This window comes from Acipenser ruthenus, chromosome 37, assembly GCF_902713425.1.
Source record: "Acipenser ruthenus chromosome 37, fAciRut3.2 maternal haplotype, whole genome shotgun sequence".
Classification (NCBI taxonomy): domain Eukaryota; kingdom Metazoa; phylum Chordata; class Actinopteri; order Acipenseriformes; family Acipenseridae; genus Acipenser; species Acipenser ruthenus.
Window position 1 is genome coordinate 1,621,489 of NC_081225.1, and position 24,694 is coordinate 1,646,182.

Consider the following 24,694-nt stretch of genomic DNA (forward strand, 5'->3'; position numbering starts at 1 on the left):
TCGTCATGTGCATGTGTCTGCAGACCACGTTTAGAATTGTACAGCCCAGTTTATTCTTTTATCTAGAACTTTAAAACCGGTCAGGCTGAATTATTATTATTATTATTATTATTTGTTTATTCAGCAGACACCTTTATCCAAGGCGACTCACAGAGACTAGGGTGTGTGAACTATGCATCAGCTGCAGAGTCACTTACAATTACGTCTCACCCGAAAGACGGAGCACAAGGAGGTTAAGTGACTTGCTCAGGGTCACACAGCGAGTCAGTGGCTGAGGTGGGATTTGAACCGGGGACCTCCTGGTTACAAGCCCTTTTCTTTAACCACAGGACCACACAGCCAATGTATAAAAATACATTGCTTGATTGATTTAATAGATTGTGCCTGTTGTCTCACGATGTCTGTTTGTACTCTGGAGGCAGGATGGACCATGACGGGCTGGGAGACAGGGAGAGGGGGGTGAGGAACGGCAGGCGCAGGTACGCGGAAGAGGAAGACGAAGGTGAGTGAGTCTGGGGGGCCTCTCCGAAACCCTTCACCAGGGGGTGCTATTCACTGTGTGCCGAAGTGTGGAGGCTGACAAAGGGACAGTTTGGACAGCAACGATGTTTAAAAGTGCATTGCAATGCATTCTGGTACTGGCAGCTCTGCCTTCTGGTACTTGTAGTCCTATGCTATAGTACCTGTAGTCCTTGTAGTTCTCAATGCATTTTGGTGCTTTTGGTCGTTGCAGTCCTTTATTGCAGGGGTCTCGAATCTGGGTCCTGGGGGCCAGTGTCCCTCCTGGTTTTTGTTCCAACTGTACCCTAAATTACTTCATTGGACCAATTAAGTGCTTATTAGAAGCTTAATTGGTCCAATTAATTAATTTAGGGTAAAGTTGGAACAAAAACCAGGAGGGACACCAGCCCTCCAGGACCAGGATTCGAGACCCCTGCTTTAGCATACTGGTTCTGGTAGCTCTGCATTCTGGTTCTTGTGGTCCTCAAAGTGCATTCTGTTGCTTGTTTGTTGTCCTCTGAAAGAAACGAGGCAGGTAAAATATACCAGATTGCATTGGGATTTAAAATAAAAACAATATATGAACAAACTGTCCCCGTGAACCTAGAGCCATATGGCCAACACAGTTACACATGAAATGACATTTGGTGGGCTGAGCCTAACCCCCTCCAACAGTGGCAACCAGAACAGAAGAGCAGCTCCTGAACACAATATTCGGGTCGTTGCAAAGAGAACAACTCGGAATGGAACAAATAATTACTCAGACACAAGCCAATGCAATTTCAATCGACTTGATCTTTTACAGCTGTGGCCAAAAGTTTTGCGTCACCCTGTAGAATGAACTCGTTTAGCTTCACAAAGTCGAATGAAACCTGCTGAATAATGTCACACTAACGTATTGAATTACATAATGCTTTGTAGTTTCCCCATATACTTAATGACGTCTCAGTCTTAAAATTCTAGATGATGCAAAACTGTTGGCCAGAGCTGTGGATAGCTATTTCACATGCATATCAAGCTTCTCTTCAGTGTTGTGATCGGGGGGAGGGGGGTCCTGCAGTGTCTCTAGGGCACATGTGTGCACCCCTGCTGTGCCGTTCAGTCTGAGGACACGGCTCCCAATGCACTGCCCTGCCCTGGGGTTTGGCGCAGCCACGTCATGAGATATTTCCACCAGAGCCATCGATACAGCCTGCTAATCACCACTGACCTGCTCACAGGAACACAACCTTCGGACAGCCGGACGCCAGGCCTTTACACGCAAGCACTGCATTCTGGTACTTGTAGTTCTTGTAGTCCCCAATGCATCTGGTACTTGTAGTTCTTGTAGTCCCCAAAGCATTCTGTTAATTGTAGTCCTCTTAAAGAAAAGACAGGTAAAAGGTACCAGAATGCATTGCAGTATATTATAAAGGCAGTATGTGGTGTAAATCTGAGGTAAAAGGTCCTTAAAAGTGGCCAAAAAGAAGACATATATACATATACTGTGTGAGAGAGACAGAGAGAGAGTTGCTCATCCAATTATGCTGGACAATTTTTAACCCACATTTATTGTTTTCCTCTTATTGTATAAAAGATGTCATTTCGCTCAGTTTGGACCTAATTTTGAATGAATGACATGAAGTTTTAACCCCAAAACACACAGTAATTGCCATTGATTAGTACTCGATTGTAAAAGCGAGGGAAGGACAGCTTGTCTTGTTTTTGAAATCAACACATTAATAAACTGATTCCCGGGTGATACATGAAAGCAATTTGGAGTAGGAGTTTCTGCACACCCCTAATTGACAGAATCTCCGCCCCCAGATCACCACTCCATCTACATCGGGGTCCCAGAGCCCCGCGGTTACCGTCGGAAACGCCGGCGGAGGCGCTCCACGTCGAGTCGAGACAACGGCGAGGGCGAGCGAGAGAGGCACTACGAGAGAGCGAGGCAGCAGCAGACGCAGCCCTCCGACACGGACGAGGGGGGCAGGGGCCACTCTCCGACCCCTGCCGCCACGGACGACATCAACCGCACCAGTGAGTCACAGCGCCACCCGGCTGCTTGGAGTAGCATTGCACAGCAGCACAAATATCCCAGATGTCCCGCTGTGGACATTTTCTGTAAGGTTTACATACAGTGTGCTGTATAGAAAATCACTGTAGTAGTTATGCTATTTGGTTAAACAGGCTTAAAAGGAGACGTTAAAGTAGTTTATTAAGTGGCAGAAACGCAGAGAGCACAAAGCAGTGTCATGAACTGCCTTTCGTTCCTCTAGCATTACTATTTTAGTATTGCAGTGTTATTCCACATCGTGTCAGGCAGCGTCACAGCAGCTACATCGCTGCCTTCTTTCTTTCGGTATCTCTTCTTTATTTCTTTCTTTCCTTCTTACCTCTGCTCTTCATTTTTAACCTTTCTTTCTTTCTTTCTTTCTTTCTTTCTTCTGACCTCATGTTCTGAATTCTTTCTTTCTTTGCTTCTATCTTTGTTTACTGCCTGCTTAGCAGCATGGAAAAAGTAAAGGTTGTGTCTGTTCGCCTGTGTGTGTGCGTGTCTGGTTGTGTGCATGTGTGTCTGGTTGTGTGCATGTGTGTCTGGTTGTGTGCGTGTGTGTCTGGTTGTGTGCATGTGTGTCTGGTTGTGTGCATGTGTGTCTGGTTGTGTGCATGTGTGTCTGGTTGTGTGCATGTGTGTCTGGTTGTGTGCGTGTCTGGTTGTGTGCATGTGTGTCTGGTTGTGTGCATGTGTGTCTGGTTGTGTGCATGTGTGTCTGGTTGTGTGCATGTGTGTCTGGTTGTGTGCATGTGTGTCTGGTTGTGTGCATGTGTGTCTGGTTGTGTGCATGTGTGTCTGGTTGTGTGCATGTGTGTCTGGTTGTGTGCATGTGTGTCTGGTTGTGTGCGTGTCTGGTTGTGTGCATGTGTGTCTGGTTGTGTGCATGTGTGTCTGGTTGTGTGCATGTGTGTCTGGTTGTGTGCATGTGTGTCTGGTTGTGTGCATGTGTGTCTGGTTGTGTGCGTGTCTGGTTGTGTGCATGTGTGTCTGGTTGTGTGCATGTGTGTCTGGTTGTGTGCATGTGTGTCTGGTTGTGTGCATGTGTGTCTGGTTGTGTGCATGTGTGTCTGGTTGTGTGCGTGTCTGGTTGTGTGCATGTGTGTCTGGTTGTGTGCATGTGTGTCTGGTTGTGTGCGTGTCTGGTTGTGTGCATGTGTGTCTGGTTGTGTGCATGTGTGTCTGGTTGTGTGCATGTGTGTCTGGTTGTGTGCATGTGTGTCTGGTTGTGTGCGTGTCTGGTTGTGTGCATGTGTGTCTGGTTGTGTGCATGTGTGTCTGGTTGTGTGCATGTGTGTCTGGTTGTGTGCGTGTCTGGTTGTGTGTGCGTGTGTGGTTGTGTGCGTGTGTGTGCATGTGTGGTTTTGTGTGGTTGTGTGTGTGTGTGTTGGGGGTGGAGGCTAACCATGTGATATGGGCTTCGACAGCGTTATTGCGTCACTGTGTGCCCCACCCTAATGTGCTGATAGCCTAGTTCAGCATCGTCTAGATGAGCCACGGCATGTGCAGAATAAAACACAGCAAGCCATGCGACCCCCCGTTGGATCTAATTAAGTGGATACCAACTCAGCCCAGTGATTGATTGATTGATTGATTCTCTGGAACCACAGGGTGCTTACGATACTTCTGGGCCCCTCTTACAACAGCTCAGCTAATCCCCTTGTAACTAACATGAGGCGGGAACCTGCCTGCTTATTGAAGTCTCTGCCCTCACTTTCCACCACTCTCCCCTCGCTGTGCTCCCCTCCAGTGGATTTGGCAAAGCTGTCGTCAGTCAGCCCCAGAGTCAGGCCCAGCAAAGTGCCTGTGATCTGTTGTGTTGGTCTGGGAGGGAGCTTGGCAGGCAGAGACAGAGCCAGGGGAGAAAGGGAACTGAAATCCGGCTGTCTGCTGGAAAGGGGAGAGAGAGAACCACAATGTCCAACACCAGCCTAGGTAAGGTTTGAAAAGTTTTAAGGGGCAATATTTTATTTTATTTGTTTTTGTACCTGTTTGTTTTCAACCTGATTTGAAGTTCTGGATTGAAGTTTTATAACTTTTACAAAGTATCTGTTGCATTCTAGCAGTGCTTTTGCTGAGTTTTACCATAGCATTTAGTTTTCTTTGAGATTAGCATCACCTCGAATTTTAGGATTGAGACATAATTTAAAAAATAAACCATATGAACATAATTTAGAATCTTTTATTCAACATCATGGAATCAAAGAAACTTCAAAATGATATCGCAAAAGTTTACCGGACGCCGTAATAGTGCTACAGTAGTATTTCATGTTAGATTTCGAAATGTCACATTTTTCAATTTTTGTCAGTTTTTCATTAAGTATATGGGAAACTACAACGCGGTGTGTAATTCGATATGTTAACGTAACATTATTCAGCAGGTTTCATTCGACTTTATGAGTTCATTCTACAGGGTGATGCATATCTTTTGGCCACAGCTGTGGGCTCATGCCTTCCTCAGCGACACGGTGTGTAGCGCTTCACTTTCCAATTAAAGGCTTGTGGATCGGCCAACGAGCTTAATAACTAGTACCACATGAATCACTGCAGAAGAACCCTAACATTGTAATACTCTGTGTTGTGAGCTTCAGTTCGCACAGTTTCAGTTGCTGAAAAGCCTGTGGATTTTCGATTTTCTCAAACTGCTTTATGCAGAACACTTTTAAAGTGGTGTATTTTTTTTAATACGCATTTCAGTGTGGGGTTGTGGGGGGGCAGAACCACTCACAGAGCAAACGTGACCCCCACAAAAAAAACCTGTGATGCGCCACTGAAGAGTTATCCTCTGCAGATGTTATTATGCTGCAGTTTGGATCTCTTTTCTCTCTTTATGCTGATAACCCTGCAGTAAACTCCAGGACTGGACTACTACAATTAAGAACATCCAGTGACTGTTTCAATACAATACAATACAATTCACATTTCTATAACACCTTGCATCCCAAGGATTCCCAAAGCGATTCGCACACACACACGCACACACACACACACACGCGCGCGCGCACACACACACACACACACACTGACACATACATACACACACACACACACACACACTGACACATACACACACGCACACACTGACACGCACACACACACGCACACACTGACACACACACACACTGACACATACACACTGACTCACACACACACACTGACACACATACACACACTCACACACACACACTGACACACATACACACACTGACACACATACACTGACACACACACTGACTGACACACACACACACACTGACACACACATACACTGACTGACACACACACTGACACACACACACACACTGACACATACACACTGACTCACACACACACTGACACACACATACACTGACTGACACACACACTGACACACACGCACACACTGACACATACACACACACACACACACACACAACTAAACAAACAATTAAACCATTAAATGCAAAATGTTCTAACACTGAAATTCAAAAGCAACCAAAAAAACGTGGTTTTAATGATAAAATTAGAAAAAAAATCAGATAAAAGGCTAGTTTGTAAAAATAGAACAATGAAAAAAGTCTAATACAAAAATGTTTATAAAATTGGAATAAAAACATTAAAATATACAGTTTCATTGTAAAATTAGAAAGACTAGGATAAAAAATAACCACAAATTTCAACAGCAGTATCTGAGATGCATTTAGTCCGTGTGCAGGGTACTGAGAAGCTTACCTGTTTCACGCAAGAAACTTGCATGTTGACAACAGCCTTGCCCCAATCCCACACAACTTCCCTGAAGCAATCCTTCACACAATGCCGACCTGGTTCCCCTATTGACAGTGTTTTGGCGGGTGTTTCTGTTTTTTCGTACAGCCTATGGATATACAGCTAGATATTACATCGGCACATGTCTGGTTTCCATGGAAACCTTTTAAACTCCCTAACAAGCGTTAAGAAAAACAGGGCATCAGAAGAGAGGCACTTCACTGTGTGTTAAATACACAGATTAAATTCCTTCAGCATTCCCACAGACAGAGGTCACTGCTCAAGTGTCTTAAAGGTGTATTTCTCCATAGAGTTTGAAGCATGATGCATTATACCCTAGACTCATGATACCTTACCATACCCTACCAGTTTAATTTATATAGCGTCCTTCATGTGCAAGCATACCAGGCCTGCTTTATAAAATAAACTGCAAGCCGAAAGATCCCCAAACTGCCTGAAAACTAAAAGCCCTCAAACCAGAGGTTTTTAATCAGGTTTGTGGAATAACCAATCATTTGCTGAATGGTCCTCAAATATGATGTAGATATTGGCTTCAGATGTTTGTTTTTTCTTCTTGTAAAAGGTTATCAATGTTCAAGCCCTGTTGTGTTTATTGCTCCCCTTATTGTAGCTACACATCCAGAGCTTGACAATGTCATGCTGTAACCTCCCACTGCTGCAGTCTCTGTGCAGTTCGGCGTCCTGCACTCGCCCCTCCAGGGCTACCTAGTCTGGGGTCTGTGAGCCCTTCCCAGGGGGTCCCTAAAGGTCGTCCCAAATTTGGGCAACCCCCAAAATGGGCAAGTCCTTGTGTGCTGTCAGCCGGCCGCTTCGTTTCACTCTGCAGACCCGTCATGCAGCCAACCCAGAGCTACAGCGTCGGAGGACAACGCAGCTCTGGGCAGCTTACAGGCAAACCCGCAGGCGCCCGGCCAGACTACAGGGGTCGCTGGTGCGCGGTGAGCCGAGGACACCCTGGCTGACCTAAACCCTCCCCCCTCCCCCCCCCCGGGCGACGCTCAGCCAATTCTGCACCGCCCCCTGGGAGCTCCCGTCCACAGTCGGTAGTGGAATAGCCTGGACTATAGAGCGCATTCTGCACTCCACGCGGAGCACCTTTACCTGATGCACCACTCGGGAGCCCGGGCAAGTCCTTTTTTATTAATAAAATCAAGTTCGATATTCCTGAAACTGTTCTGGACTATTGGCGGTTCCATTATTAATAATATTATTATTTATTTATTTGGCAGACACCTTTATCCAAGGTGACTTCCAGGTGTTAAAGGGCAGTACAGCACAGGGTTACAGTGCAAGATTAATATTTAAATACAGTGTAGTTTACAGTAAGTGCAAATAATAATACTTCTAGAATACAATATGAACTAGGATTCAGCCAGTTAGGATCACAGCAAGTTATATCTACAATGACACGTTGCAGAAATAATTCAGGACTGGAAGGGTTAAACGACTTATGAGTAAAACTATGAATTAGGTCTGGTATTTCAATAACAAGGGAGTTAATGAAAAGTGAAGCCACTGGTATGTATTCCAGCATTGCTTGCACGGGACTCTGGGATTGTCGGCAACGCGCTCTCTTGACCTCCTGCTGGTGACACGGATTAGAAGCGCGCGTTGGCTTCTCCGTTTGTGTGCCGAAAATAATCCTATTAAACTAGTTCAGCCCGGGCTGGCTTAGCTGTTTCATAATGAACTGCTTTAAAAAAATACATAGCTGCTTTAAAACAAGAAAGAAAGAAAGAAAGAAAGAGAAAGAAAGAAAGAAAGAAAGAAAAAGGGAGGAAAGGAGGAAGAAAGGAAGGAGAGACAGTCAAAGAAGGAAAGAGAAAAACAAAATCGCCATTCTTCCAATTGCAAAAGCGAGTGCAGGATTGTAAAAAAAAAGTACTGTGCAATAGGCTCCTTTCATTAAACTGTTGACACCCACTTCATTTTTAATTGCTTGTAAACATTCTTATTCAAGTTTATTTAAGTTCACTGACACTAAAGACTAATATCAAATGCAGATGTAATGTCTTTAGTGTCCACTAGGTGGCTATGATTAATTTTGAATACAGCTGTAATGTATTTAGTGTCCTGAAGGTGGCTAATACTAATGTCGTATGCAGATGTAATATGTGTGTAAGACTTTATATTGAACATGAACTCACTGACTGTTCATTCGCTGCATAAACGTGGGTACAGCCAATAGAAGACACTCGCTTTCTTACTGAGGGTGGAACTGGGTTAGTACTAGTAACGGAATTCCTCTGAGGTCACGGAATTCACAGGCTCCCGCAGAATTCCGCAGATTCTCCATATTCTGCAGCTACATCGTCATCAGAATTATCATCAACAGGCTGCTAAAGTGGCCTGAAACATATAACTTAGCTGTTTGGTTCTGGTTTTGTTCAATTAACAGATATTTTGTCTCCTTTAAAAATTAGACTGGAGTTAAGGCTTTGAAAATGTGGCCCAGTAAGAAGTCTCATGTGATATGATGTTCGTGTGATGTGATCTAAAGATGTTACTGACAGAGATGCTGGCTCTATTAAACTGGAAGCACTAAACCCATACGTTGTGTGATATGATCATGGTTACTTGATTCACATTTTTAGAAGCCATTATTAATACCAATACTAAACACACAAGATGCTCCGCAGAACAGTTCAGTCTAGTTTCTACTAAACATTCCCTCCAGGAAACACTAGCTGATTCCTTTTCTGTACATTCAAAAGTTCCTATCGGTTCACATAGAAAGAACATGTTTAGCAATTCTTATTATTTAACTTTTAAACGTGGCACTTGGTTTCACTTACAGTTGTTGTCATCAATAAATGTTATTTCAAGTTTCTAATTATTTGAACTTCTATGCCTTGTTTTAACCATTTAAGTGCAGTGTAAGCTTTGCATGTTGCATGTGGATTTTCCCGGATGTTCAGTACAAAGACTGTTTAAAATCGTCTTAAAGTTTGAACCTTGATTTTTATTCTTTTCTTTTCTCTTTCTTGTTTTTTGTGATGCTTTGCAGTGTTTCTCAGTCTTGTGGGTTTGTGGCTGACACTCAACATTACTATTACAGAGCCTCAGGCCAGGGCAGGATGCAATCTTACTGAGAATGTTTCCATTTGTAAAGTCAGAGCTAGGTTCAGCAAGAAGACAGATATGAGGCTCTGATCATGACATTTCCATCTGCATGGAGAAATACAAATTGAACAGTAATCTGGATCGCACAGGCATACACATATATACTGAGCATCAAAAGAAACGTATCGCTCATATTTGAGCATCAAAAGAAACGTATCACTTATATTTGGATAAAATTCACTAGATGTGATCGAAAAATGACAAACTCTGTTTTAGAGCAGGTGCAGTCACTTTTTATTGTGCTGATTAACAATTGACATCACGAAGACGCTGCAGAATGATCTGCCGATCTTGGGCAGGTGTTGTGACTCACGGTCTCCCAGTTGGTGGCTCTGTCATTGACAGAGTGTGTCTGGTTATACCGTCTCGCCAGGTTTGAAATCGCTGGCTGTGAGCACCCAAGACAGCGAGCCACAGCACGCTGCCCTAGTCCAGCCTCCAACATGCCGATCGCACGAAGGCGCTGCTCTCTTGACAGACGTGGCATATTGTTTGTTTTTTTTCTGTGATTTTCTTTATTGCTTTTATTCAAGCTTGCAATTCAACAGCTGAAATCACTCCATATCCAGCGTCCAATCAACTGTCTCACTAATTAGGTGATTAAGTGCATGTGCTTCAGTCATAGTCACTCAAGCGTGTCATGGTCAAGGATGAATGATGATTGAGTGATTAAAAAGAAACCAAAAACATTTAGTCAATGTCCTTCATTTATATACCTGTGTCAGTTGTCGGGTCTGTCATGCAATGATCGCAAGAGAAAATACATTCTTGACTTGATTAGAGGTAGCCACCGAAAACGTATTCAAACATAACGGTTTGAAACCCTCGAGATCTGCAGATAATTTATCTTGTGATCTCGACATACAGTAACACATTCCTTTTTTTAATGAACTACTGTGTGTTACTTAGTTGGATGTTTTTTACTAATGTGATTTATATTATACACAGTGCTCACTCGTTATAACGCTCCTCATTATAGTGGTTATAACACAGTAGGGTTGTGGCTCCCATTTGCTCCATAATGCCGTTACAGTAGCCCTTTCATACACGTTATAAAGCGGAACACAAATAGCACTACAGCGTTTTAAAGGGTGAATATATATATATATATATATATATATAATATATATATATATATATATATATATATATATATATATATATATATTTAAATTATGTCTCAAGTGATGCAAAACTTTTGGCTATAGCTCTGTGTGTATAGTTCTACTGGTGTGTGACCCTAACCCTGACCCCCTCTCCTCTCCCCCAGTTTCCCCAGCTGCAGAGCGCCTGCGCTATATCCTGGGGGAGGATGATGAGCTACCAAACCCCACCCTCTTCACAGAGATGGACACACTGCAGCACGACGGGGATGAGCTGGAGTGGAAAGAGTCTGCCAGGTCAGGGAGGGATCATAAACACCTAGGGGGGAGACAAGGGAAAAGTGAGGGGGGAGACGAGGGAGAAGAGAGGGGGCAAGGGAGAAGAGAGAGAGAGAGAGGGAGTGAGTGATGGGGAGGGGAGTAAGAGGATAGAGAATGGGGAGGAAGGGGAAAGAGGAGAGATGGAGAAGTGAAGGAAGAGAGGGAGAGGAGAGAAGGGAGAGGGAGGAAGAGGGAAAGAATATGTGCAAGAGTAAATGAGAGAGAGAGAGAGGTGCACACACATGTTGCAACATGCCATTGCAGTGCCTGTCTAATTCCACGCAGGGTACAACAGTGTCTTTGTGCACCACATTCCTCATTAATGAATCTCAAGCGCCGCGAGCGCCACTCAAATATTAACACCAGAGAGGCCGTGGATGAAAGGGAGCGAGCCGTGCTATAATCAAACCGAAAAGCTTAAAAAGGCACCCAACCAAGTCAAGCCACTTCCATAGCCGTGTATTTCCCCATTAATAATTTCCACTGGGAGCTTTCAGTCAGTTATTTGAGGTTTTCAAGAATGAAACGCTGTGCTTAGGGTAACACTCAGGGGCAGCTGCAATGGGATGAGGCTGCCATTGGTAGAATAGGACCACAGTGTGCCAACTGCATCCTTCCCAAATGGCAATGCAAACAGACAGTGTCACTGAAAGGGCAATAGCTATACACTAAGGGGCAATGGTAGCACAAGGGCAGCTCCAATGGGTAGAGGTCAGGGCTGGTACCACAGTATGCTAACTATGCCCGTCCCAAATGATCTTCAGTGGCAATGCAGGCAGACAGACAGACAGTGGCACAGTGAACATCATTTTTGGAGTTTTAAAATGTATTGCCTGTTCTACAGCACTGGTTCCTGGTTCTTTGCTTGTATTGTACAGCCAGTTTGAAGAGTGAAAAAGTCATTTGATAAGCTTAACATGTTCGTTTCAGCGTCGTGTACAGCCCAGTGTTTTTGCATCACCTAGAATTTTTAGATTTAGACATAATTAAAATTAAAAAATATATGAACATAATTTAGATTTGTTATTTAACGTCATGCAATCAAAACTACAAAATGATATCGCAAAAGCCTTTGTCATTTTTTCGTTAAGTTTATGGAAAACTACAAAGCTCTGTGTACTTCGATATGTTAAGGTAACGTTATTCAGCAGGTTTCATTCGACTTTATGAAGCAAAATGAGTTCATTATATAGGGAGATGCTAAACTTTTGGCCACAGCTGTACAGTACGGGATATTGAGTGCACAGTACAAACTACTGTTCTTTGTTTCACCTTCTAAATTAAAAAGGAGTATTCTAGCCCAAACTATAAGAAGTGAGCGACCTCGCCAAAACGTTTGTCAACTTGACTTTCTAACCTTAGACCAGTCCCTTCCATTCCATTTTATTCCATTGTAGAACTTTGTTCCAACCAGATCCTTAATTATTCAATTGACCTCCAGTGCAGGTCAATTAAATGATTTAGCATTTGGTTGGAACAAAGTCTTGCAATGGAATGGAATGGGATTGGCCAAGGTTGCCTATCCCTGCCTCAGACCAGTGTTTCTCAACCCTGGTCCTGGGACCCCCCTGTGTCTTCTGGTTTTCATTCCAACTGAGCTCTCAATTACTTAACTAAACCCTTTAATTGAATACTAATTCGCTTAATTAGGCCTTTTTAATTGTTTTCTGCTCTTAAACAGTTGGAGATTTCATCTAAACTATATTCAGCTTAGCTATATTTAATTGATATAATTATTTGATTAATTGGACAAATTTAACACTTCTCTCCAGACCTCAAAATGTTTCATAGAATAGTGTACCTTGAATAAAGTGTATTTTTTAAAACTCTAAAAGACCTTGAAAAAAACATTAAACATGTCCAGTTAAACATATGCTTAGATCAATTGTGTTAATTGAGAGCATGAAAACCAGACCCTTGCGGTCCCCTCTTGAGGACTGTGTTTGACAGCCCTGGATTAGGAAGGAGAGATCTCTCCTCATGTAACGCGGCAGTGTGTGTGTGTTTCCCTGTCAGGTGGGTGAAGTTCGAGGAGAAGGTGGAGGAGGGAGGGGAGAGGTGGAGTAAGCCGCACGTCTCCACCCTGTCTCTGCACAGCCTGTTTGAGTTGAGGACCTGTCTACAGACCGGGACCGTCCTGCTGGACCTGGAGGGCTACTCCCTACCACAGATCATAGGTAAAGAATTGTCCAGGGTCCATGTCTGTGTGCCTGCTGTAATGCAGGGATGGAAATATGACAGTTTGATCCATTCCTGAGTTTATTCAGACACACCTGAGCTTGATACCTATACACTAAGGCTGGTAAAGCTCTTAGTAAAACCTGGAATGGGAGAAACTGCTATGCAACAGGAGTTTCCATCCCTGAAATGAATCTCCTCCTAGCTGCTGATGAGTTCGTAATTCTGACATCAGCATCAGACCCGTACTTGCCTCTTGACTGCAGAGCTTGCTCTTTGATTGAACAGTGAGACGTTCCTTTTTGAACTGCGTGGTTTGCGGTTCGCGTCCAGCCCTCGCCTCTCTATTCAAATCAACGGGCTGGGATGCCAACACATTACAACGTAGAGCTGCAGTGAGACAGTCCTGGTGCAATATCAGGCAATCATTGTAGAAGAAAAAAAAACTCTTTACAAAAGCTGAAAGCTTACATGGGCGTATTCTTTTACATAGTAACATAGGAATTGTTTGTTAAGAAGTTTAGTTCTGTTTTTTTTTGTGTGCACAAGGCGACCTTCTTAACAGAAGTTTAGTTTAGCTGCTTCTGATCCAGCGGGGGGGGGGGGGGGGACTTGAATTAAAATGTAATCCTGGGATTTATTTTTGGAAATCGGGTCAAAACTTTTTCGATTTAGAAATGTAGTTGCTAACGCATCACCTGATGACCTATATGCGTTTCTTTTTAAAGTTTCTATTTCAATCTGATCTGTAAGTATGAAAGTCAGCGCGGTTTCTTCAGCTTGGGTGTCCCAGTCCCGTTCTGTCGAGGTCACGAGAGAAATGATCTCAGGATCTCGACGTAAAAAAGGACGCTGGAACGGTTCAACCAATCACACAGCTCTGGTGATGTTCGGTCTCACGAAGATAACGCCTTTGATTTTGTCCTGTTCTGCGTTCCAGACGATATAATCGAGAAGCAAGTGGAGGACGGGCTGATCAAGGCTGAGCTCCGGGACAAGATCAGCTTTGTGTTGCTACGGAAACACCGTCACCAGACCAAGAAGCCTATCCACCGATCACTGGCGGACATGGGCAAGTCCGTCTCCTCCCCCTCCAGTGAGTCCTTGGCCCCCCCGAAATGTATGTGTCGTTATTTCTGGTCATGAGTTCTGGTGTTGAAAACCTGCTGCCCTTTTGTCTTGATAAGAAAAGCTTTTTACTCTTGTTCCAGCAAGCCTGACACATCGAAGTTCTGCCTAGAACACAGCAGGACATTATAAAACCCAGCTGAACAATATCCATTTGCAAGCTGTCGTTTTTTTTCGTGCTTGTTTGATTTTTTTGCTGCGGAAAACAGCATGTAAACTTTGTTTTTTCATTTTCTTTCAACCTGATCAGCTAACTGTGCCCTTAACGACACTGATCCAGATTGTCAGCTGAGCTGCAGATTTCCTATTTGAAGCATCCCTCCCTTTTTTTCAGCGCTGCTTTCGCGGCGCATTCGATAGAAATACAGCTGTTTCTCAGTTCCATGAGGACAATCAATCGCGCGAAAAGTTTGATCGAATTGCGGCAAATATCAAGGAAAATGACGTTAACTCTGTCGTTGTTTCCCTGGTTTTATGACGCAGTTCCGTAAAACTAAAAGGTAAATAGTAGATGAGGGACAAATGAGGTTAGCAAAAAAAACAAGTGTTAACATTCCTTGAGACCGCAATTAAAACACCAACCGATTCAAAGCGCTGTTGTAGTTTCTGACTGGATTTGGCCCTTTAGCATCCCCGTTTATAAGAGGAATCAAAGACCTTTTTGAATGAAATTCGGTTTCCTAAACGGGCACCATGCAGGTTTCAAAAGGGTTAATTTAATCTGAATTGGCCATTTTTTTTTTTTTTTTTATCTGCCGCCCAGCTGACAGTGAAACAATAATCTTTTTAGATTTTACGCCAGCAAATTTGACTAACACACTTTTCTCCACTTCTGTCGTCTGTTTTCTCACCCCATCTCTGTCCTCTTTATGTATCTCCCTTTTTTGTCTCTCTCAATCCTTCCTTCTCCCATCTCTTTCTCATCCCTTTCTCTCCCCTGCCCCTCATATCTCATGTTCCACCCTTTTTCACCCTCCCCTTTTTCTCATCCCCTCCCCTCTCTTCTCTCTCCCCCTCGCCCTTCTACGTTACCCCCATTACCTCCCTCCCTTCTCTCTCCCTCCCCTTCCATTCTTATCCCCTCTCTGTACCCCTTCACATTCTCTCCCCCTTCTATTTTATTTCTGTTTATTCCCCCTTCTCCCCTCTCCCCATTCCTCTTTACCTCCCTTCACTTTCTCTCTCCCTCCCCTCCTCTCTCCCCATGCCCTCTATCTCACCTCCACCCCCCCCGGGTGTAGACCGCAGCCCCAGTCGAAGCCCCAGTGCCGGGGCTAATCTCCACCGCTCCTCCGAGGACTTGAGAACGAGGCAGGCCGGTAGTTACGGACGCCTACGTAAGTCTGCTCCAACTCTGAGTCCCTTTAGAGCAGCTGCATCTGAGGAGCTGTGAGACAGACCTGCTCCGTGAATCAGACTGTGCAACAGCTCTGCATTGTGGCATCCTGTCTGATAATCAAACAAGCAAACTGGACACTGGTCTTGTAAGCCCTGGTTGTAAAATGGAGTAGAAATATATATTACAAGACATCCTAATATAGTAATATATTGGGGTTCCGTTTTTATACATTGTTCGAGTTATAAATAAATATACTTGCCTATTTAAAAAAAAAAAAAATAAGTTACAGGAAGGAGAAATGAAATCCAGTCCTGTTTTATTATTCTCTTGAGAAATAAAACAGCTGATTTATTTTATTTAAATCTGTTTTATTTTTATTGATTAACACAGATTAAAATCTGTCTATAAAGTCTAATATGTACGCACCATTAATCAAGGGATATGCCGGTCCGATATGTATTTTTCTTAATTGCTCAAAGCTTTGCAAATATTTCTACAGTAAACGTATCTGATGGTTTATTGGAAAAATGCAGAACTGTCTTAGCAAGAGTCAAACTGTTGCAACCTCTGTTTGAGTTTGTCCAACCACCTGAAGAGCATGAATGCTAAAAATGTCTCTCTTCCCCCCCCCCCCCACCCCCATTTCCCCCCCCATTCCCCCCCCCACCCCCCGATCTGTAGGTCAAGCTCACAGCCGCAGTATGAATGATATCTCGGACACCCTGAGCACAGACCAGGTAAATAAAACCATTTCACACACTCGACTTCATTCAAGAGCCGGGCTCGTCTGCATTTGTGAATACAGGACGCTGCTGTGGCATCACCTAGAATTTTGGGATTGAGAACTAATAATAATAATAAAAATAATAATAATAATAATAATAATAATAATAATAATAATAATAATAATAATAATAATACAAACTATGTGAACATAATTTAGATCTTTTATTTAACATCATGTAATCAATGAAACTACATAATGATACTGCAAAAATGTTAGATTTCTGTTAAATTGTCTGTTTTTCGTTAAGCATATGGAAAACTACAAAGCGGTGTGCCATTCAATATGTTAACATTATTCAGCAGGTTTCATTCGACTTTATGAAACAAAGTGATTTAGCTGACACTCTGGGATCCTTCAAGAAGCTGCTTGATGAGATCCTGGGATCAATAAGCTACTAACAACCAAACGAGCAAGATGGGCTGAATGGCCTCCTCTCGTTTATAAACTTTCTTATGTTCTTAATTCTATAGGGTGATGCAAATCTTTTGGCCACAGCTGTATATAGACAGCACACAGCTCTGTATCCCAGGAGAACCAGGATCCAACAGGATACTCATCAATCACTAGAAATACTTCACGATGGAGAAGAAAAGTCGTTGATAAACTGAAGACTCACTACCTGGCTATCTCTGGCATGCTCTCTGAAGAAGGCAGACGCAGAAGCGTTGTAGCTAAAACAACGAGTTTTCAGTTTATCAATGACTTTTCTTCTGCATTAAGCATTTATAGTGATTGATGAGTATCCTGTTATTTATATATAGAGAGAGAGAGCGAGAGAGAGAGAGAGAGAGCTATGGCTAAAAGTTTTGCATCACCATATAGAATTGACAATTTTTGCTTCATAAAGTCGAATGAAACCTGCTGAATTAATGTAATGTTAACATATTGAATTACACACCGCATCGTTTTTTTGTTTTTTTAATTATGGCTCAATGTGATGCAAAACCTTTATACATTTTCTTAAAAGATTTCCCTAAACGCTATGGTAAAGCACTGGTAAAATCAACAGATATTTTGTAAAAGTTACAAAACTTCAATCCTTTTGGCCATAGCTGTATATGATATACATACATAGAGAAAAAGAGCTGTGTATCCAATTGGGATGGAACTTGGTACGGACATTCTGTAGCTCAGGTTATTGTTCTCTCTGCAGTGGAATCCACAGTGTGACTTTCTCTTCCTGTAGGCTAAGCCACTCTCTAAATCCACTGGTTTATTTATGAGCCCTCTTAAGTCGCGCCAGTCAGTGCGGTCAGCTTTGAATCAGCAGCTTCTAGAGCCACTAACAATCGGAGCTGGTTCATGGTTACCATAAACAAGGCAGGATGCACGTCTAATCAGTTCATTCTATAGACTGATGCAAAACGTCTGGCCACAGCTGTAGACTAATTAATTTCAACACAGGTGGAGTAGCAGGAACCTCACTGCTTTAAGAAAGTTACCAAGCCAGAGAACTGTTTCATTCAATGACTCTCCAATCGATCCCGGTCCTGCAGGGCAATTCCACTCCAGGTTTAACAGGTAGCATTAGATAATGAACTGCTTCAGGGTCTGGATGCAGGTTTAATTGGTTCAATTGAACAATTCAGAACAGGGTTGGAACAAAGACCAGGAGTGGAAGGGACAGCTTTGGCCAGCCCTGCTTCTAATCTCCAATCTGTTTAGACTGCACTTTAGATCTGTTGATCTACTCCTCCTAATAGTCGTGACACTGCTCCGGTAAATAAAGTCCCGTGCAGCACTCCAAGTCCCTCTCACACTGTCACACACTCTCACACTGTCTCTCTCTCTCACACACACTCTCACCTGTCACACACACTCTCACACTGTCACACACACACACACACACACACACACACACTCTCACACTGTCACACACACACACACACACACACACACTCTCACACTGTCACACACACACACACTCACACTGTCACACACACACTCTCACACTGTCACACACTCACTCACATACACACTCACACATTCTCACACTCACACACACTCACAAACACTCACTCTCACACTCTCTCACACACACTTACACACTTGCACTCTCTCACACTCTCTCTCACACACACACACACTCTCACCCTTACACACTCTCACGCACACAGACGCACTGAGAGTCACACAGTCTCCCACCCGCACAGCCTCAGCTTTACAGCAGCTTAGAAATACAACAAGTATTGCTTGTTCATATTTATGACAAACAGTGTCGAGTTTGACTTTCAAAGTGGAATTAAAAGATTATGAAATAATTTTCCAAGAGCTCACCAATCCCCGTTCACATGCTGTGACTTTGGAGAAATTTCATACAGAGGAACGTCGACCGGTTCATTTTTTTTGCAAACAGAAAATGAAACAACGAGAAAGAACTCAAAAGAAATAAAATAAATAAATAAATAAATAAATAAAGGTCAGCCAGGGTGTCCTCGGCTCACCGTGCACCAGCGCCCCCTGTAGTCTGGCCGGGCGCCTGCGGGCTTGCCTGTAAGCTGCCCAAGAGCTGCGTTGTCCTCCGACGCTGTAGCTCTTGGGCGGCTGCATGGTGAGTCTGCAGTGTGAAAAAGAAGCGGTCGGCTGACGGCACACGCTTCAGAGGACAGCGTGTGTTCGTCTTCGCCGCTCCCGAGTCAGCGCAGGGGTGGAAGCGGTGGGATGAGCCTAAAAATAATTGGCCATTCCAAATTCTGAGAAAAATGATAAAAAAAACAATTGGCGACTGTTCATAGGAATCTATTGAAGGGGACTGCAGTTCCAGTCACATGCCCAATACAGAGCAGCAGCCCTTTAAAAGGGCGGATAGGAATCTGTGCAAATTATATCAGGAACAGCAGGAAGAGAGCAATGCATTGATTTTAGGTTTATTTAATTACATGTAGTATCTGCATCCCATATGCTAGCCTCCAGGCTGCAATGCTGGGTGCTAGTACCTATACTCAGTCTGATTTTATAGACAGAACATAGTGAACCACGACTGAAGAGTATATTCGATTTCTGCATTGGGGGCATGCATACGAGAGTTATCTGAACAGATCTATTCTTCATGTTGTTTAACTTTGCATATCATTTTCAGTTCGTCTGTGACTTTTTAAAATGTTTAACCCCCTCAGTACATCAGGCACACCAGAGTGTAACAATTGACATGTCCCCCCTGCAACACATGCCCTCCTGCATCACAGACCCAGTAGGTTTGTTGGTCCAGTGGTTAAAGGAAAAAGGGTTTGATACCAGGAGGTTCAAGGCCTGGCTCAGCCACTGACTCGCTGTGTGTGACCCTGAGCAAGTCACTGAACCTCCTTATGCTCCGTCCTTTGGATGCAGCAGCAGTTGTGATGCATAGTTCACCCCAAAGTCTCTGTAAGTCGCTTTGGATAAAAGCTCCTGCTAAATGATTCACCACTACTACTACTACTACTACTACTACTAATAATAATAATAATAATAATAATAATAATAATAATAATAATAATAATAAGGGGTATATTTGGAAATCATTTCTTTATTTCTCTGTAGCTGAAGAACAAGTTCATGAAGAAGATCCCTCGCGATGCCGAGGCCTCCAACGTGCTGGTCGGGGAAGTGGATTTCTTGGACAAGCCCTTTGTGGCGTTCGTCAGGCTGGCACAGGCCACCACACTGGGGGGCCTCACGGAGGTACCCGTGCCCACCAGGTAAGACACAGCAGGCATGGGAATAAGACTCCTATCGCATAGCAGTGTTGCCCCTTCCTGGTTTTACTACTACAGTGTGTATAGGCAACAGGCTCAGGTGTTGATCCATTCCTTGTGAAACCAGGAATGGATTAAACTGCTATGTAATGGGAGTCTTATTTCCATCCCTATATAACAACCTAACAAGCATTGTAGTGGAAGTGAAGACGTCGCGTGAGGGGCGTCTCTTATTGTTTGAGAGATGGCGTCTCTCTGGGTGAGAGGACTGACAAGTGAAGCTGATAGGAGGCACCCGGCACTACCCGGCGTATTCACTTATTAGAAATCACAAGACCCTTTTAAACTGCGGATCCTGACACATGCTGCGTACTTTGAAACAAATTGCTGCATGCGCTAACTAGAAGACATTTAAAAATACTTTTTCATGAAACAGATAATACATCAGACTTTATGCCGGGCATGATTTTCAGGTATTCATTTTTTATTATTATTATTATTATTATTATTATTATTATTATTATTATTATTATTTATTTCTTAGCAGACATCCTTATCCAGGGCGATTTACAATTGTTACAAGATACCACATTATTTTTTACATATAATTACATTATTTTTTACACATTATTTTTACATACAATTACCCATTTATACAGTTGGGTTTTTACTGGAGCAATCTAGGTAAAGTACCTTGCTCAAGGGTACAGCAGCAGTGTCCCCCACCTGGGATTGAACCCACGACCCTCCGGTCAAGAGTCCAGAGCCCTAACCACTACTCCACACTGCATTATTATTATTATTATTATTATTATTATTATTATTATTATTATTATTAATTAATGAGTTAGTCTTTTAGCAGACGCTTTTATCCAAAGCGACTTACAGAGACTAGGGGGGTGAACTATGCTTCATCAACAACTGCTGCTGCTGCTGCAGAGTCACTTCCAATAGATCCTTGGTTTTACGTCTCATCCGAAGGACGGAGCACAAGGAGGTTCAGTGACTTGCTCAGGGACACACACACACATACACACACACACACACACAGTGAGTCAGTGGCTGAGCTGGGATTTGAACCTACTGGTATCAAGACCCTTTTCTTTAACCACTGGACCACCAAGCCTACTAATTACCTTGACTATGAGTCAATCATCAAAACTTGCTGAAATTAGGTAAATGCCAAAAAAAAATGTATATATATATATAATATTTTTGTATTATTATCAGTAATGCCAGCCTCTCCTCTCCAGGTTCCTGTTTGTATTGCTGGGTCCTCAGGGTAAAGGAAAGTCCTATAATGAAATCGGCAGAGCCATCGCCACACTCATGGTGGATGACGTAAGTGTGCCTTCCTTCTCCGACAACCAAATTAAACATATTTTCCAGTTTTTTTGCGCTTTAAAATACTTTCATCTTGAAAATGTTGGTCCTTTTCTTGCGGTAGAATGGGGCTCAAAATGTAAAATCTATGAGAAACTAAGATGAACGTATCAGCTAGTGCCTTCTTCAGTGTATTGGTAAAGGGAATCAACAAACCACTTTCACCTCTCTCTCTCGCTCCCTCTCTCTTTCTCTCTTGCTTTCTTCCTTCCTCTGTCTCTTTCACAACACTTTCTGTCCCCTCATCCTCATCTCTGTCTCTCTCCCTTTCTATCACTCTCCCTCTTTCTCCCCCTTCTTCCTCCATAACCCTCTCACCTGTCTCTCCTCTCTCTCCCTCTCTCCCCTTCTCTCCTCTTTCTCTGTCTCCTCTCCCCCTCCTCTCTCCTTCTCTCTCTCCAGCTGTTCAGTGATGTGGCCTATAAAGCGCGGGATCGTGATGACCTCATCGCGGGGATCGATGAGTTTCTGGATGAGGTCATCGTCCTGCCCCCGGGGGAGTGGGACCCCACCATCCGCATCGAGCCCCCCAAGAAGATCCCCTCCGCCGAAAAGAGGTGACGAGAGGACGAATTCACACCCAACCCGAAACTACCACTGATCCAACCCCAACCCTACACCCAACCCCAAACCCTAACCCTAACCGCAACTCTACCTCCTACCCTAACTCTAACCTAATCCCAACCCCACCCCCAACTCCAACCCTAAACCTAACCTTGACCCTAACCCCAACTCCACCCTTGCCTCAAACCCTAACCCCAACAACAACTGATGGGGTCAATCTGCAAAGATAAGTCCACCTGAAATCCGGGTTGTCTCTCCCTCTCCCTCCCTCCCTCTCCCTCTCTCACAGGAAGTCGGTGTTCTCTCTGAACGAGGCTGGTCAGATGAACGGCTTGGTGGGCGGGGGGGGCGGGCCCAGTGATGACGAGGAGATGCCAGCGCCGCACGAGCTGGGAGAGGAGCTGCAGTGGACTGGGAGGTACGAGAAGCCAGTTCAGAGATTCCAAGCCAGATCCGGCCATTCTCCTCTACCTGGAGCTGTTATCCCAGGGAATCCATAGCAGTATACAGACAGACAGACAGACAGATAGATATACAGACAGGCAGATATATATGCAAACAGGAAGATGGATAGACAGACAGACAGATAGACGGTTAGATAGATAGATAGATAGACAGATAGACAGACGGGTAGCTATGCAAACAGACAGACGGATAGACAGACAAATAGCAGTCCAGACCCAAGTCCTTTCAACTGGGTCCCAGACACAACCACTGGAGTAGATAGATATAATGATGGCTTTGCTGAGGGCTGTACCTGGATAATAAACACAAACTGCCCCAGTGAAATCTAATGTCTAGATCGATAGACAGATAGCTAGGTAGTAGCTAGATGGCTGTCCCGTGCCCTCACCCCTCTCTGGTCTCAGGTTCTGTGGAGGTCTGTACCTGGATTTGAAGCGCAAGCTGCACTGGTTCCCCAGCGATTTCTACGATGGGATTCACATCCAGTCCATCTCTGCCATCCTCTTCATCTACCTGGGCTGCATCACCAACGCCATCACCTTCGGGGGGCTGCTGGGGGATGCCACCGACAACTATCAGGTGGGACCCCCAACCCCCAAACCACTGGACAAAGAGGGGGGGCTTTGTATTGTACTGGGTCAAAGGTGTATTGATCAACGGTGTTATGCAATCAAACAAATTGAGGGGTAGAATTTGATTTTTGATTATGCTTATTAATCAGGGGTTCTATTAACCAGTGATTCAGTTAACCAGCGATTCTGTTAACCATGGATTATGTTAACCAGTGATCCATATTATCTGTTAACTCCATGGCTTCTATTCACTTTGTAACTGAAAAAGTTGTTCTGACTGTCTCTCTGTCTCATCCCTCTCCCACCTCCCTCTCCCTCTCCCTCTCCCCCTCTCCTCTCAGGGTGTGATGGAGAGTTTCATTGGCACAGCAATGGCTGGATCAGTCTTTTGTTTCTTTGCTGGGCAGCCTCTCATCATCCTCAGCAGCACAGGACCCATCCTGATCTTTGAGAAGCTGCTCTTTGACTTCAGCAAGTAAGTTCTGGTATCTTCAGAGTTAGGACCGCACTACTGGGGGTCTGCTGCACGTTCTAATTCCATGCTGCGCTCCGCAGGGGCAATGATATTGACTACATGGAGTTCAGGCTGTGGATTGGTCTGCACTCCTGCCTGCAGTGTCTCATCCTGGTCGCCACGGACGCCAGCTTCATCATCAAGTACATCACACGCTTCACCGAGGAAGGCTTCTCCACCCTCATCTCCTTCATCTTCATCTACGACGCCATCAAGAAGATGATCGGAGCCTTCAAGTACTACCCCATCAACTCGGAGTTCAAGCCGGACTACGTGACTGCGTACAAGTGCGAGTGCGTGGCTCCAGACCCAGGTGAGCCCACCATGTAACCACGCCAAAGAGGTACTGCACGTGGGAGAGGAGGGGGGCAAGGAAAATCCTTCGGGAACGTCCGTGACTCCAGGATTATCCACAGAACATAATCCTCATTTCAGAACTCTCGTTCTGAATTCTAAAGCAGAACTGGGGGTTAATTTTTAACTCTGTACACATAACCCGTACGGTACAGTAAATTGTCCATGAATTGAATGACAAAAGTGTACTGAACAGTGTATTCAGGATGCGATGCCTATGAGTAAGAAAATTATTTATTTATTTATTTATTTATTTCTTAGCAGATGCCCTTATCCAGGGTGATTTACAATTGTTACAAGATATCACATTATACAGATATCACATTATTTATTTATTTATTTATTTATTTATTTATTTATTTTATATACAATTACCCATTTATACAGTTGGTTTTTTACTGGAGCAATCTAGGTAAAGTACCTTGCTCAAGGGTACAGCAGGAATATCCCCCCACCTGGGATTGAACCCACGACCCCTCCGGTCCAGAGTCCAGAGTCCAGAGCCCTAACCACTACTCCACTCGTTTTTGTTTGTTTGGTTTTTTTTACACCCAAAACAGCGAAATGCCAAAAAAGTAGTGCTCTTAACAACAGCAGTGTCGTCGCTCCTGTTCATCAGATTTGTTCAAACCTGAAGATTGTTAAAACATGGCTAGGCAGCCACCAACACAATAAGGCATGAAACCCTGATCCACAAGCAGAGGAGAACTTGAAGCATAGATGGCTGCTGTAAATCAAGGGCAGTGCATTAGGTCTAGAAACACACATGCTATCCATCTTCCATAATTATAAGATCCGGTACCTTTTTGTTTCTAAATTAACCCCTGCTGTTCATGCCCTCTCACGCTGGGCGGGGGGTGGGGGGGTGAGGGAGGGTATCCCTTC

The 24,694-nt window shown here is 43.9% G+C and overlaps 1 protein-coding gene across 9 annotated transcripts in view; it reads left to right on the forward strand.

Moving 5' to 3' along the window:
- The first annotated feature begins 418 nt into the window (after positions 1–418).
- LOC131696802 (electrogenic sodium bicarbonate cotransporter 4-like) overlaps positions 419–24,694 on the forward strand; it is a 46,747-nt gene continuing 22,471 nt past the window's right edge. For 6 of the 9 annotated variants that reach the window (XM_059008642.1, XM_059008643.1, XM_059008646.1 and 3 more), the window contains exons 1-14: positions 419–502; positions 2,308–2,523; positions 10,698–10,827; positions 12,868–13,028; positions 13,970–14,125; positions 15,399–15,494; positions 16,178–16,233; positions 19,803–19,960; positions 21,211–21,298; positions 21,743–21,897; positions 22,194–22,322; positions 22,774–22,948; positions 23,283–23,416; positions 23,497–23,768. In XM_059008642.1, the coding sequence (XP_058864625.1) occupies positions 424–502; positions 2,308–2,523; positions 10,698–10,827; positions 12,868–13,028; positions 13,970–14,125; positions 15,399–15,494; positions 16,178–16,233; positions 19,803–19,960; positions 21,211–21,298; positions 21,743–21,897; positions 22,194–22,322; positions 22,774–22,948; positions 23,283–23,416; positions 23,497–23,768 (2,005 nt within the window). In that variant the 5' untranslated portion in view covers positions 419–423. Of the gene's footprint in view, positions 503–2,307; positions 2,524–4,280; positions 4,475–10,697; positions 10,828–12,867; positions 13,029–13,969; positions 14,126–15,398; positions 15,495–16,177; positions 16,234–19,802; positions 19,961–21,210; positions 21,299–21,742; positions 21,898–22,193; positions 22,323–22,773; positions 22,949–23,282; positions 23,417–23,496; positions 23,769–24,694 lie in introns of those variants that run through there. The other 3 variants (XM_059008650.1, XM_059008645.1, XM_059008649.1) reach the window with 2 other exon arrangements.